General features: G+C 36.0%; 1 protein-coding gene across 2 annotated transcripts; it reads right to left on the reverse strand.

The window, feature by feature from the left end:
- Positions 1-9239: 9239 nt before the first annotated feature.
- Positions 9240-14607, reverse strand: LOC124937956 (protein argonaute 10-like). Of its 2 annotated transcripts, none has more exons than XM_047478295.1 (21): positions 13858-14607; positions 13546-13754; positions 12978-13124; positions 12769-12902; positions 12564-12673; positions 12376-12482; positions 12118-12256; positions 11926-12042; positions 11727-11834; positions 11583-11654; positions 11395-11517; positions 11142-11301; positions 10940-11061; positions 10722-10859; positions 10489-10631; positions 10330-10392; positions 10186-10249; positions 9960-10095; positions 9815-9888; positions 9620-9746; positions 9240-9530 (listed from the first exon to the last, which is right to left on the reverse strand). In XM_047478295.1, exons 1-21 carry the CDS (start codon positions 14242-14244, stop codon positions 9358-9360), a joined length of 2853 nt encoding a protein of 950 aa, XP_047334251.1. In that variant the 5' UTR covers positions 14245-14607; the 3' UTR covers positions 9240-9357. The 2 variants fall into 2 exon arrangements, with proteins under 2 accessions (XP_047334251.1, XP_047334250.1); XM_047478294.1 differs by having other exon boundaries at positions 12978-13127; positions 13858-14605.
- Between the last annotated feature and the right edge of the window lie 794 nt (positions 14608-15401).

A 15401-nucleotide genomic window follows, 5' to 3' on the forward strand; every position in this document is an offset into this window, starting at 1 on the left:
TTGTGAATCTTTTAGTACATATCGAGATAAACATCAAAATCAGTACTCAATATATAGCTGTGGTTTCAATTTCATTGGTTCAGTAGTATTCTCCCAAATGCAGTACAAAAAATGGAAAGGTTACATCTTTGGTATATGAGTGATGCACATGTTCAGAGATTGTGACCAATGCCAATACAGCTTTCTAACTAAGTGAGTATCAATGTAACATGCATTTAGAATTTGTACTTTGAAATAGATTAAGGGTTTTTTAAAGCAACAATCTCTTTTTGTTAATCCAAAATCAATTGAAATTGATAATTGTGTCATTCATAATAATCATAAGAACAACCAAAACATAACAATGTGCGATTTACAAAAACTAGCCAACAAAAGTTCGGCTACAAGTCAAGATTCTCAAACCAAATAAACTTTTATTTGGTATGTGGGCTCTTCACGGAATATACTCTGGTCATACAAAACAAAAATCATTAATGAAATAAGCTTAATTTTCTTGGCGTGCTCTCATATATGATAATATGATAATGACTTTATTTAATTCACTTGTCTTATCATATTTGACATCATACATATGTTATAATGAATTCTTCATCAATTTTGTCCAAAGTCTTAATTAATGTTCTCATGATCAATAGAACTCCTTTCATTGCTCATGTGATTCTCTCAATCAATTCACATGATTGGTGGGATTAAATCTCCCATATATAAAGAAACTATAAACCTCATACAAAAACTTTGACTTAACAATTTGAATTAGGGAAAAACAATATAAAATGAAAAGTTTATTTGCAAAAGTAAATGAGAAGATTATATTTAAGATTTTGTTGGCTTATACATTTTTTTTTTTGTATTTGTTGATATATATTTTTGTAAGAATTAAAAGAGTGTCAACTTTACTATGAATGAAATGAATTAAATATAACTCATTTTTTTTAAAACAAAAGAGATTATCAAATTAAGTGAACTTAAAAGCACAAATTTAAGATGAAGTCATAGAAAAAAAAATTAGGTGCAAGTTATTAATAGACCAATTATATATTTTGAAAAGACTAGTGGAATAAATCTAATTAACCTTAATTACCTATACAAGCTCTCCCAAAAATGACATGTCCAAAAATGTTTACCTTGTATATATAAAATGAGAATTGGACTCACTTGACCCATAGAGAATATGATTTTCTGAAAAAGACACAAGTCATCTACTTAATTCTATTATCTACTATTTTTCGAGCATGTAGGCCTTATCCCATTTTACCTTCTTTTCTTTCACATCTTTCATTATTTTTCGGATGAACTATCTCATAAGCCGATCAAGTTCTTGAGACACTTTCTTCGAGAAGATAAAGTGTTTATGTCAATAATTTTGAATGTCAAAAAGAGTACGCATTGTGAGCTCAAGTCTTTCTTACATAAAAGAGTGTTTTGGTGGTCCAATCAAATATTCTATTCTTCACGCTTTCCACAAGAGATCTGCAATGTGTAAAGAACAACTTCCCAAAAATCAATGGAGCTCTTAGATACTTCACTGACAAATGATCTTCTCTAACTTTTAAAATTGTTTTAAGGAAACTTTTTTTTGTTGACCGACAACCCGACAAAAAAACTTAGACTTTTGTCTTAATTAACTTATAACCGTGCTAGAAAACAAGGTTAGAGCTTTCTCGAGGAGTCCAATGAATTTCTCGTCGGCCCTAGCATCTGCAAAATAGACGTTAGTAATCTTCTCGTTCCTACATTCATAGTGGAATAAATAAGAGGTGACAAAATAAGAGGAGATGGGATTACCTTGCCAAACTCATAGCTCTCCTTTGAAGAAGTCCCTTTGGTAGCCATTAACATTCATGATAAATTTAACATATAGTTGTCACACATTGCATATGACCATATAATGAATGCAGCTGAGAAGCCAAAAACAATGAGAACCTCATTTATGAGCATATAATGAATGCCTTCTTAAGGTAAATTTTAAACTATATCTTAAATGAACACACTTTCTATCATACCTTCTCATAATACCTTCTAAAAGAAGAATTTTACGCAATATAAACCTAGCTAGCCATTAGGGCTAATAAGGTTTAAAAGAAACTCCCTCATTTTATTAACTAGAATTTTAGCGTTAATCTTATATATTAATTAGAGTACTTTTTCTTATCCAAAATAGTTTTTTAAAATGATCCAAAGAGATCTTTATATTATATATAATTCAATAAAGTGTGAGAAAAAAGAGACTTTCATACTAAATAAATAAAGGACAAAGACCCAGAACCTAAAATTGTATTTCTTTAGATAATCAAGTAGAATTTTATCTAAAATGTTAGTCTTCTTGTATATGCCTTCAATTATGACAAGAACTAAGCAATTTTTGCTCATGTAATCTTCAATTAATTTATTATTTTAAGAAAAATTAATATAATTCTCATCGTCATAATATACTTTAACCTAAGACGTTTTATAGTCATAACATAACTTAGTATAAATAAAAATTGAAAAGGAAGTGAATGTGTGTGGAATATCTCCGTGACTGCAATATCGGTGAAGAAGGTGATGCGGTGCGAGTCGAAGAGATTGGAAGATAATCTAATTAAGGAAGGGATTGGAAGATATATTCTAATCAAGGAAAGGATTATAATATATATTCTAATTAAGGAAGAGATTACAAGGGATATTCTAAATTAGGTAGGGATATTCTTGTTATGGAAGGAATATCCTAAATTAGTGTAATTAAATTGTAATTAGACGTAATTCCTAATTTAATACGTGTAAGTCCTATAAATACCCTGAAGGTATTCCATTGTAAGGGAGAAGAAGATTATTAATCAGAAAACGAGGTTTCCTCAATATCTATCGACTTTCGGTATTCGTAAGAATCAACGAATCTTGATAAAGATTCATCCTAGCCACGCACGCTGCATCAGTTGGTATCAGTTTCCAGTCGACCCTGAGGTATGCCGCCCCGAAGACAGCCGCGCAACCCTACCCCTGGTGCTGATGATGGTGACCTTGCTGAGTTGCGACGTGAAAACGCTGAGTTTCGCCGTGATAACGACGATTTGAGGCGGCAGGTTGAATGGTTGACGCAACGGATGGATGCATCTATGCACATGCACCACCCTGAAGATGATGTTACGATGACAGATGAAAACCCTTTCGGTGGTCTTCGGAATCGATCCCCTGAACGCCCCAATCATCGCTGGGAGCAGGCTTTCAGGGTGGACATCCCTAAGTTCGATGGTAGTCTATCACCGGAAGAGTTTATTGATTGGCTTTCTCAGGTTGAAGAGATTCTGGATTTCAAGGAAGTTCCTGCAGATCGTCGTGTACCCCTTGTTACGATCCGCTTACATGGTCGTGCACAAGCATGGTGGCAGCAGTTGAAACAGACACGTGTTCGTCATGGTAAGGCAAAGCTCACGAATTGGGACAAATTCAGGAAGCATATTAGGGCTGCGTTTCTACCATATAATTACGAACGTAACCTGTACCAGCGGTTCCAGAATCTTCGTCAGGGTTCTCGTTCCGTGGATGACTATTCCACTGAGTTTTACACCTTTGTGGCTCGTGTTGACCTGTCTGAGTCCCCTCTCCAGTTGGTTTCTCGCTATATTGGTGGCCTTCGCCTCCAGTTGCAGGATATTTTGAATATGTTTGATCCCTTGACTGTTTCTGAGGCACATCAGCGTGCTTCACAGGCTGAGAAACAGCTAGCCAGGCGCGGTTCGGGTAGCTTTGGAAAACAGGTTGTCCCCACTAGTGGCATTGGTTCTTCTTCCCAGCCGGCCCATCCCACCCCAGCCCCCCCTCGCAGCACTACATCCCCCCCGCAGGGACGTCCAGGTGGCTTGCGTTGTTTCAATTGTGGTGAAGTTGGCCATCGCCAAGCAGAGTGTCGCAACCCAAAGTCCACCAATCGTGGTCTTTTTACTGAGGTGGAGGATCCTGACTCTGCTCTTCCTTCAGATTCAGCCCCAGTGTATGATGTTTATGATGATGAGGCAGCGGAGGAGTATGTTTCTGGTGATGTTGGCCCCCTTTTGGTGATTCGTCGATCATGTTTAACCCCTCGTGCTCCTGACAACGAGTGGTTACGTAATAATCTGTTCCATTCCACTTGTACCATCGGTGGCAAAGTTTGCACCTTCATCATTGATGCTGGGAGTTGTGAGAATGTGATTTCTGAGGTTGCAGTTTCGAAGCTGGGTCTGTCCACTGAACCTCACCCCAAGCCTTATCGTCTGTCTTGGCTGAGTCAAGATTGTGTTGATGCCAAATCAGCCCAAGAAGGGTGCTACCCCCACTCATCATGCGCCCCCCCTACCACCTTGTTGTCTCGGGGTCCTTTTCAGACCGCCATGGTCGAATCGGGCATGGTGTTTGCTCCATTTTGTTCGCTGATTACCTGTGGTGCTAGTTCTGAGGTGCCTATTCCAGTGCAGCCGCTGTTACAGGAGTTTGCAGATGTTTTTCCTGAGAATCTGCCTTGTGCCTTGCCTCCTTTGCGTGATATCCAGCATCACATTGACTTGGTTCCAGGTGCTGCCCTACCCAACCGTCCTCATTACCGCATGAGTCCCAAAGAACATGAAGAGTTGCGTAGACAGGTGGAGGACTTGCTGGCTAAGGGACACATTCGAGAAAGCCTTAGTCCCTGTGTTGTCCCGGCCCTTCTTACCCCAAAAAAGGATGGGTTCCTTTTCCGTGGTGTGCAGCTGTGCATTCCAGATTGCAGCCTGCGTTTGAGGATGATTCAGGAACTCCACAAAGAAGGCCATGTTGAGCGTGATCGTACCTTCCAGCTTCTTGCAGCTTCTTATTTCCGGCCTTCGATGCGCAAAGAGGTGGGGCGTTTTGTTGCTCGTTGTCGTGTTTGTCAGTTGGCTAAAGGCGCTTCGACTAATGCCGGGTTATACTTGCCTCTGCCTATTCCCACTCAACCATGGTCTGATGTCAGTATGGATTTTGTCCTTGGGCTGCCACGTACCCAGCGTGGTTCTGATTCGATTTTTGTGGTGGTTGACCGATTCTCGAAGATGGTTCATTTCATTCCCTGCAAGAAAACCTCTGATGCTGTGGCTGTTGCACAGCTTTATTTCAGGGATGTGTATCGCCTTCATGGACTTCCTGCCTCCATAGTTTCTGATCGGGACACTCGCTTTGTGAGTCACTTTTGGAGGAGTCTTTGGCGTTTGGTTAATACTCAGCTGAATTTTAGCAGTGCCTATCACCCGCAAACTGATGGCCAAACTGAAGTTGTTAATAGGTCTTTGGGGAACCTTCTGCGCAGTTTAATTGGGGATCATCCTAAGGCTTGGGATCTGAAGCTGCCTCAGGCCGAGTTTGCTCACAATCATGCTGTTAATCGCTCCACTGGTTTCAGTCCTTTCCATGTGATTTACGGGCTGTCTCCGCGTGCTCCTCTTGATTTGTTAGCGCTGCCCAGCAAGGTGCGTCCTCATTCCACTGCTGCGGATTTTGTTGGTCAGTTGGCTCAGGTTCATCAGACCACTCATGACCGTTTGGTTGCTGCTACTGCCAAGTACAAGGAGAAGGCTGATTCGAGAAGGCGTGCTGTTGATTTTGAAGTTGGTGACTTTGTGTGGGCTATTCTGACTAAGGATCGTTTTCCAGCTCATGAATATAGCAAGCTTGCTGCTAAGAAGATTGGTCCTGTTGAGATTGTGGAGAAGATCAACCCCAATGCTTATCGTTTACGCCTTCCCAGCCATGTGCGTACCTCTGATGTGTTCAATGTGAAGCATCTTGTTCCTTTTGTGGGTGAGTCTTCTTCTGATGAGGATGATGCGGTTCCAGATTCGAGGACGAATCTTTTCTACCCTGGGGGGAATGATGCGGTGCGAGTCGAAGAGATTGGAAGATAATCTAATTAAGGAAGGGATTGGAAGATATATTCTAATCAAGGAAAGGATTATAATATATATTCTAATTAAGGAAGAGATTACAAGGGATATTCTAAATTAGGTAGGGATATTCTTGTTATGGAAGGAATATCCTAAATTAGTGTAATTAAATTGTAATTAGACGTAATTCCTAATTTAATACGTGTAAGTCCTATAAATACCCTGAAGGTATTCCATTGTAAGGGAGAAGAAGATTATTAATCAGAAAACGAGGTTTCCTCAATATCTATCGACTTTCGGTATTCGTAAGAATCAACGAATCTTGATAAAGATTCATCCTAGCCACGCACGCTGCATCAGAAGGTAGGTACAATTGATTTATTTATTTATTTAAAGTGATGCCGGGTTGCCCTATAGAAAGGATACCCTAAAGTATATCCTAATTTGAGGATGATGTTTGAGAATCATGATGATGTTTGCAATATATATAACGTACGAATTATTAGGTAGTGAGATGCCGGTCTGGATAAGGCAGAGAGATTTTGGTACCGACCGGGGGGAGAGGAATTTCTGAATGAGACAAGGCACTTTTTTCGATTGATCATAAATAGGACAATTCTTACATTAATTTTCCTAGTGTTATGAGATACCTGTCTTAGATGTAGACCTCACAATAAATAATATAATATAATATATATATATAATAGACCTCTTAACCTATATCTCCTTTCTTTCTTACAACAAATCAGTTTTTCTTCTTTTTACATATCATTAAGAAATTTATTCAAAATTAGTTTTTTATATGGGTATCTACTAAATTATTTCAAAGAAATAAACTGTATATTTTAATTATTTTTCAATGAATAGAGCTTGGTTGTAGGGACGAATTCAAAATTAGAGTGGAGTCGGCCACGAGTTTGGGACGACTCATCCCCACTGTTGAATTTTTTTATTGTCCTATTTATAGCTTTGAAATCTGGCCCGGTAATCAACTTTGTGATGGGTCATTGGGTTACTGGTTTAACCGTTGGGTCAACTAGCCTAGTAAATTTCATATATAATAATAAAATAATACAAAATAGCAAAAATTTATCAAAATAATATTCAACTACTGTCATCAACTATATAAAGTATAAACCTCAAAATAAACCAAATTTTGACCAAAAAAATGATGACAATAACTTAAAAGAAGTTGAAACAAAAGATACTTAACTGAATTATAAATGCGAGGGACAAGGCTTTAAATCAAGCTACAACCTCTGATTTTTGGATAACTATGTTTTAATCTGGAGAATAAACAATGTTTAAGTTATGACTTATAATGACACCTTAAATCGTTTTTTAGTCTAGTAAAAGCGGAATCAGCTGGTTCAGGTGGGATGTGGAGCTTGAAGTGAATGAAAGAGTTTGTCAGTGTCTAGATTTAAAAATCGGTAATCTACCCACAATAAACTAAAAATAGGTAAATCCAATAAGAACCAAAAAATGAGGAGAGGAACTGAGAGAGTGATAAGTGAGAAAGAAAAGAACTGATTTTTTTTTTTTATAAAATTAGATAAACCCGCTATGTCAACCCGGACTGCCGGATTTACGGTCCAACCAGCGGGTTGACCGGATTTATACTAGCTTGATTGCTTTTTCGATTTTTTCATCAACCCAACCCGGTTTGACGACCGGTTCACCGAGTTTGCCGGTCCGACCGATGAGCCGGGTCGGGTTTCAAAACTATGGTCATATTTCTAGTTTAAAAAATTGATAAAATCTTATGTCTTGTTCTTTTTGAATTTTTAAAATAACTCAAATAAAATTAATTATTTAATCAATCACTTCTCAACAATCATACCACTCATTTCATTAATCAAAATACTAAAATACTATATATTTTTATTTTTTATTTTTTATTTTATTTATATATATTAATACATTTCAAAAATAATCATCAATTCCTCATAATCATCAACAATCATTATTTTTTTCTCCCTCTAAATTTAAAAAAAAAAACAATCCAAACAAGACATTAGTTTTTATCTTGAAAAATTATGTTACAACATTTTATATATTAAAAAAATATATATTTTTAACTAAATATCTTAATTTAAAGTTATAAAAATGAAGTGAATTTATTAGGTTAAATTTTAGGAGTTTATAAATTATTTAAAGTTTATATAAATAAAGTGAATTTATATATATAATTTTAATAAAAAAAATATTAATTATTCAAATAATTGAAATTCATTATATTAGTTCAAAGTGGAGAGACTATAAACTTAGTTCCTAACTTAACTTGTATAGTTGATATATAAGTATTTTTTATTGTTATTTATTTTTAAAATTAATTTTATATTTAATTATATATACAAATAATAATAACATAAACTAATATTCGTTTAGATTGATTTTATTTATTTTTTTTTATCAAAATCACGATAAGTTTATAAATGGTCCACTCTCCATTTTGACTTTATTGGTAAGACACTCATGATATTTGTCTTTTAGACCTTTTCATTAGTGGCACTGGGGGATTCATCATGGTACAACTGTACTTTATAAATTATATGATACATAAATTAGACATATTATATAATTTTTAGTGTAAGTATTGATGTAGCACAAAGTTAGTAACAAAATTAAATGTACCATACAAAGTCTAATTTATGATTGAAAAAGGCAAGAATTGGTGGGTATCTAATGACATAGAGTGATAATTTGGTGTCACGAATAATGTCAGGAATTATGTGGCAACACGTGATTAGACTTAAATCTAATTTGAGAAATTTTTTATTTTCCAAGTCAAATCACGTGTTGACACATAATTTTCGGCACCATTCATGATACCAAATTATCGATGCAACTTCGAACAAATTCTCTTCTATTTATATCATAAAAAAAAAAAAAAAAAAGTAAACAGGCCTTACCTTACAATTTTAAATGGTTCTAATGACCATTTGTCAGGGTCCTAGATTCATTCAACTACCACCCACCCACTGGCTACAAGGCCCAATAAAAAGTAAGTCTAGTCTGCAATTAAGGATGTTGTTACTTTCACCTATAAATTTGAGCTCCAACAATGTTTTTTTAAATCGGATTATAACCTTATTTCCATAATTCGGATAATTGGCCAAATTTAACTCGCAAATGTCTCCTTAAAGCTTGTTGTAACGTAAATGTGTAAACTCGAACAATGATTGTATCGTTAGTGTGAAAATCCTAACTCACGAGGACATGAGCTTTGTTCCGTCCTCTCTTATGAATTATTTCAGATTTACGATAAGATTGAGGTGAGCTTAAACCCACCCAAAAAAAAAAAAAAAAGTGATGTTAAGGTGCTATTAAACAAAAGAACAAGAAGGATGCAAAAATATAAATAATTAATAACCAGTGCTGTTATACAAAAAAGAACCTGATATTTGCTTTAACTATTAATTAATAGCTAGAAGAGTCCACTACATTACATACATAAATAATATACACACAAAGCCCTCTATAGCTATTTTATTTTTTACTAACAGTAAAACATAACTCTCTTCACATTCTCCTTGAGGGCCGGTAGCGGCCGAATTCCTGACTCCCCGTTTGGCAGCCGTGAACCACCCTTGGACCCATTCTCATGAATCTCTGGTTCAGTATAGAATCTGGCTCGAAACGCCGCTAAATGTGCATAATAGGCTGGGGGAACTGCAACAATTTATTTATTTATGTAAACATTATTCCATCTATAAATAAATAAACATTACAAGAAAATCAGATAGAAATCAAGATCTTACCAACTGAGACTGATCGTGTACATCTGGCGTATGTATAACAAAGGTTGTTTGTCAAGGATTGAATTCCATCGGGTGTGAAATTGTTTTCATCCCAGAGAACATGGTAGTGTGCTGGTCGACTTGTCCCCTTTATGTATAATATTAAGAGATTATAATATTAAACTGTGTTCATTATTTTACCAAATTTAATTTTACCTGAATACCCGCATGGCTGCAGAGGTAGAAATCAAATTCTGTCGGGTGACAGATTTTCGTGTCAACAACAGTTCCTGAGAAATCGATTAATCATTCAAGTCAATAACCAAAATATCCTCAATTCAAACATTTTAAGTGTTTCTACCTGGCAAGATATTTCTACTTTTATCAGTGCTGCTTCGATCTTTGTAGTTGTTGGGAAACAAACGCGTGTGGTGCCTTTTTTGTACGACGATGAAAGTTACAGGCGGTTGATAGTTTGGTTCTAAGGATGCACAAGCCTGCAAATGTAGTTTAAAATCATGGGTAATCAAGTTTTCAACAAAATAACCAACAAAAAGTATAAATAAAGAGGTGAAAACCACACTAGCCTTTCGAATGGCATCCAACTCGTAAAGCAGGACCTGATAAAATTGCCCTTCACTAACACCATCCCTGCTCAATTAAGTTTTCAAATGTGACTTCATACTAAAAAAAAATAACTAAATCCATTTTAATAGAATGAACTTTCTAACCTGTAAAATATGATCCTTTGTGGCTTTCTTCCTGTTGCTTTCCTGAATGAGACAAGAAGATCCCTGTATCGTTCCAATTTTAAAATAAATAAACAAGCTCCTCTTTTCATATTATGAAGTTCAATGAAAATCAAGAACAGAAACTCATTATATATATACCTAATCATGCCACCACTGACATTTCCTCGTACTGGATCATGCCAAGATTTGTACAAGTCTTGTATAAGTTCTTGTCTGTGAGCTTGGGCGCAAACCAATCCAGCATATTTTGTAACTTCAGGCCAATCTTGAGAAGCTACTACCTGTATAAGTCAATAATAATAAGAAAAAGACAGAATCAGTGCCCAAATCCTCGGCTAAAAACAATGATTTTTCAAATACGAAAAGTATACAGCAGCTATGGAAGGGCTGGTCTCTTCTCCGTTCTCTGGATGAGTCACATCTGCACCAAATATTATGGTTGGTATATCACCAACCAGTGGTATTCTATAGCTTAAAGCATCTAGAAGAACTGTGTTTCTGCCACCCATCTGTATACATGAAAAATCAAAATGAGGCATGCAGGAAAATTATGGTTTTATGTTTTTTTCCCGGAAAAAAAAAATTAAACCTTGACATTGATCTTTAAGGAAACATTAGCCAGATATTGTTTGCTTATCCTGAAAACATGTTTTGTTAAACAACATTGAGTTATTATACCCAGTTCTGTTTCACAAATTCGCTTCAGATCCCCTGAATGAAGATAAGAAAGAAGGATATAAAACTCAATTAATCTCCATGAAAAAATAAAGTTTACAAGAGGATAATAGTACCATAAAGGGAGCCATTGTTGTCTGGAAGAATAGCAAGTAAAAGCTCCAACTCTTTTCCTTTGAGTTTATTCACACATGCGCGGTAAACATGTTTCAATGCTTTGTCTACTTGCTCGGGTCTTGCAGAGTAGATTGGAATAACGGGTTCTTGATTGAACTCCTACAAGGGAAACCGGACATGATCAGAATTCTGCATGGCATGAAAAACACAAGAATGCAGTCCTTTTTGTCCAAAAAATCACTTTTTTCGTACCATGCCAGAAACTTGACACATTTGGGCCAGTTCATTACAAAAACCCCTTGCCACATTCTCTTGTACGCTCCTCGAGAAGTTTACACATGCCCATCGACTAACATTCATCCCATTTATCATTTTCTGCAATTAAACGAAGAAGGGTCAAATATCTGTGATTGTTCCATTTTACCGAGAATTTTTTTTACCTTGTTCATCATATTCCATTGACCAACTTGAGGTAAGCAATCCTTTTCCTTCCCATTGTCATGATATTTTAGCTTTCAACATTAAAGGGATCCAATATTAGGCAGTTATCATCATAAAAGATTTCAAAAGAGGTTTGTCATTACCCAAGGAGCAGGCAGGACTCGTGCCTCCACCGAAGTTAAGTTTTCACTAATTTTGATTCCAAATTCCTTTGCATATGGATCTTGCATGTACGCGTTATGCTGAACTGTCTGAAATCAGACAATGAAGAAACATATGTTTACAGAATCCTATTTTACAATTTACATTTAACATACTTCTATTGGATCATTAAAAATATACCTTTAAGATATCATTTTCCCTATCATTAGGCCTTTGACAAGTCACCTTTAGAAGAGCAGTAATTTGCTTCTCATTCAACCTTTTTGTATACCGTTGTCCCTCAACAATCTTGCAGGCCTGCCAATATTTCAGTTCATGTGAATAAAGAAGAAAAAGTGTTAACTTCAAGAAACTTATGTTCAATTTTTTTACCTCCATTGGTAAATAGTTTGCCTTCTTCTGATTTCCTACTTGAAGGCAAGGAAGATGGATGTGTTGAATAGTGAAACCATACATTTCTTGGAAGTATTCAACCACCGACTTCATTGTTGAGATGTCATCAACCGGAAATCTGTATGAAATTCACAAACTATTCTTTAGGTCCATTTGAAAACACTTTCCAGAACAACAATATGGTGATTTAGATGAGATAATGTTTTGAAACATAACTTAATTAGAAATGAAACTTACACAAGTTCTCTTGTAGGTTGAGTTGTCAATCCAGAAACACGGTATTTCCTTCGTACATTACCCCTATGTGTTACTTCAACTTTCACCCCTCTAAGGGCTTTCTTGATCTGACATAGGAAAGAAAGAAAGAAAAGAGTATTGGCAGCTGAATAACTGCTTCAATTTCAAAAGTACTAAAATGTTAATACCTTTATGCGGTCTGAATCAGAAAGAGTCCTTGATACTGCATCCTTTCCCAGAAGTTGATTAACAAACTCTATAACAGGAAGAGGTTCTATGAATGCAGCTGAAGCCATATCTGAATCAGAAAGAATTGAAAACATAGAGAGGATTCAGACAACAAATTCATATTCACATGAAGATTAGATAAGATTTGTCATGTTTCTTTTTTACCAATATTTAAGGATAATCCCATCTGAGTAGGCCTTAGACTTTGATAAAACCCACACCAAGATTCCAAGCCATCGCCAAGCCTCTGTGGTCTCCTAATATCAGGGGAGAAGAAAGATCTCCCAACCGGACAGTACCTTTTGATAATCGAACATGTCAAACAAAGAATCTAGTTTTAAACAAACAAAGCTATCGAATAAGTAATATACTACCTCTTTGTAGAGAGTTCTCTCAATACAGTGTCTAATATTTGAAGAGCTTCCTGTGGACCATCTGCACGTTTACCCGACAGAAACTCGCCAAGATGGTGCATGCTTACCATTGCTGCAAACTTGATCACCACTTTATATTCTCTCATTCTTCTGTGTAATTTAAAGGAAACTTGGTCAATTATGATTTTTTATAGTAAATCTACATATTGGCCTCATCTGGAATCTGACACTGAGAAACAACCAATGAATTTCTATATACAGATACGGTTTGTGGATAATCTAGAGTTCATATACACTCTGATCCCAAACATGATGAAATTGTATTTCCAAATGAAACCAGAAACAATTGATTATTGAAAATTATGGTTTTTTTTTTTCTCTAGATTAAGCTAGCCCACTTCAATCATGGCATTCTTAATGGGATTCGAACATAAGATGGTCTCTTAGGGACAGACGATTCTTTCCTTACTTCAGCTATACTATGGATGGGTCAAATGAAACCAATATTATAAATATGATGAACAAACAATTGAATTACTGAGAAAATCCAAATGGAAGAAAGCCTTACTTGGGTCCATTGATTCCATCATCTTCATTAACAAGTCTAATCTTGAACTCCTTCCATGAAAAGGGAAGTTCCCCAGCTGTATAAAGATTCTTCCTACCATCATAAGCTGGTAATCTTTTCCCCAATTCAGATTCTCTGTACAGCTTCACAAGCTCAGAAATGATAGCTCTATTCTCAGTTCTTGAAGCCACTTCAGGTGTAATTGATACCTGAACAGCCAATCAAAAAAAGAATGAGAAAAAAATTGTCCAAACTTTAAAAAACTATTAAATACTACCATTAATGCAAGAAAGAAATGAAAATTTGGCTTACATCATACTGGTGTAGGTCCTTGTCTGGCAACTCTGTAGAGAAATGGTTGGCCTTAACAATACATTTTGTTCCTAGCTGCCCGTAACCAGGCCTAATGGCTAAACTGACAGATTTGCTTGAAGAAGGAAAACCCATTTCGATATTCTCCACCACCGTGGCTGGCGGAGCAATACACGGACGGGAGCTTGGACGCAAAGATAAGTCTGACTGATCGGACTTCCGGCCACCCATTCCTCTCCTCCTTCCCCGATTCTTCACCTGAGGTGGTGTTGAAGGACCTTTACTACCACCATTTTGCTCGGTTTTCATGGAGATAGGCTTGATTACTATGGATTGTTGTTGTTGTTGTTGTTGTTCTGGATTCTTATTCATCTGCCTAACAGGCATTTTGCTGAAGTGGGTTTATTTCAAATTAACCAGACAAGGACAACACTTACATATGGAGTTCTTTGTTTTTGTTATTATTTTTCTTTCATTCGAGAAATGATGAAATCTGCAAAAACCCAGAAGAGAAACAGGATTAGATGTCAGCAAGATGACCAAAATCAAAAGCAATGATCCAAAAATGGAAAAAAAAGATGATGTTAGTGAATCAAAATTTCACACGCCAAAACGAAAGTAATAGAATGGCATTTAAAAACACAGCCTTTAAATGCTGACCACTGTCCATTTTCCATTTTCTTGCAAGCAACAGAGACCGCCATCCTCCCTTGTCCCAACCAACCAACAAAAAGAAAAGAAAGAAAAAATACAAATCCAGTCCAAATGCAAAGAACATCTACAATTAGAAGTTTCTTTGAGTAAAATTAGTCCAAGTAAATACGTCCAAGGTAAATAAGACAGACAATGCAGAGATTCATGTGCATCTAAAACGTGGGACGAAACAAAAATCTAATTAAAGAAGTTTTACATACAAACAAGAGTGATATCAACATTCCAAAGAGATACACGACAATCTATAGAACTTTGAAGACCCTGAACTGAAATCACTTGGATTGGATTGAAGATGATACAAATAAGAGCTCTAAAACTCAAAAAGAAAAAGGTGGGTTTGATCAATTTTTACCGTAGCAAATGGCTTTAATCGTGAACTGAATCAAAAGAAGAGAAGACTGGCAAAAAAAGGATTGAAGATGAAGATGATGATAATGAATCTTATACAGACACATGCAATAGCACTCGGTGGATTCTTTTCACGTGTAAAAAGGCTTTATCAATGGCCTGTCTACTCTTTACTTTTCTTTTCTTCTTCTTTTTTGAAAAACAAAAAAATGGGTTCTTTCTTTTCTTTTCTTCTCCCTCTTTAGTGGGGAAATTTGACGAAATGACCTTGCAAACCGGGTTATTTGACCTGGTGGAATTTTATAATTTTTTTTGCGCTCGTGGTGTTCTATTTTTTTTTATACGATTTTGCCCTTGTCGCGAAACGCTAAGTGACTTAGCGTTTCGCGAAGTGGATTAGACGTTTGTATAAATACCCAAATAATTTCATTTCCCTAAATTTTTTTCTCTCTCTTCTCCAATTCTCTCCTTCACTCACGGGG

Source organism: Impatiens glandulifera, chromosome 5, assembly GCF_907164915.1.
Source record: "Impatiens glandulifera chromosome 5, dImpGla2.1, whole genome shotgun sequence".
Lineage (NCBI taxonomy): Eukaryota > Viridiplantae > Streptophyta > Magnoliopsida > Ericales > Balsaminaceae > Impatiens > Impatiens glandulifera.

Excerpts from the sequence above, each read along its gene's own strand:
- LOC124937956 (XM_047478294.1), bottom strand. The coding sequence starts at position 14,244 with ATGCCTGTTAGGCAGATGAATAAGAATCCAGAACAACAACAACAACAA. Across the intron at positions 10,393-10,488 it reads GTCAGTGGTGGCATGATTAG|GGATCTTCTTGTCTCATTCA; the intron begins GTATATATATAA and ends GGAACGATACAG. Across the intron at positions 10,250-10,329 it reads CAAAGGATCATATTTTACAG|GGATGGTGTTAGTGAAGGGC; the intron begins GTTAGAAAGTTC and ends TTAATTGAGCAG.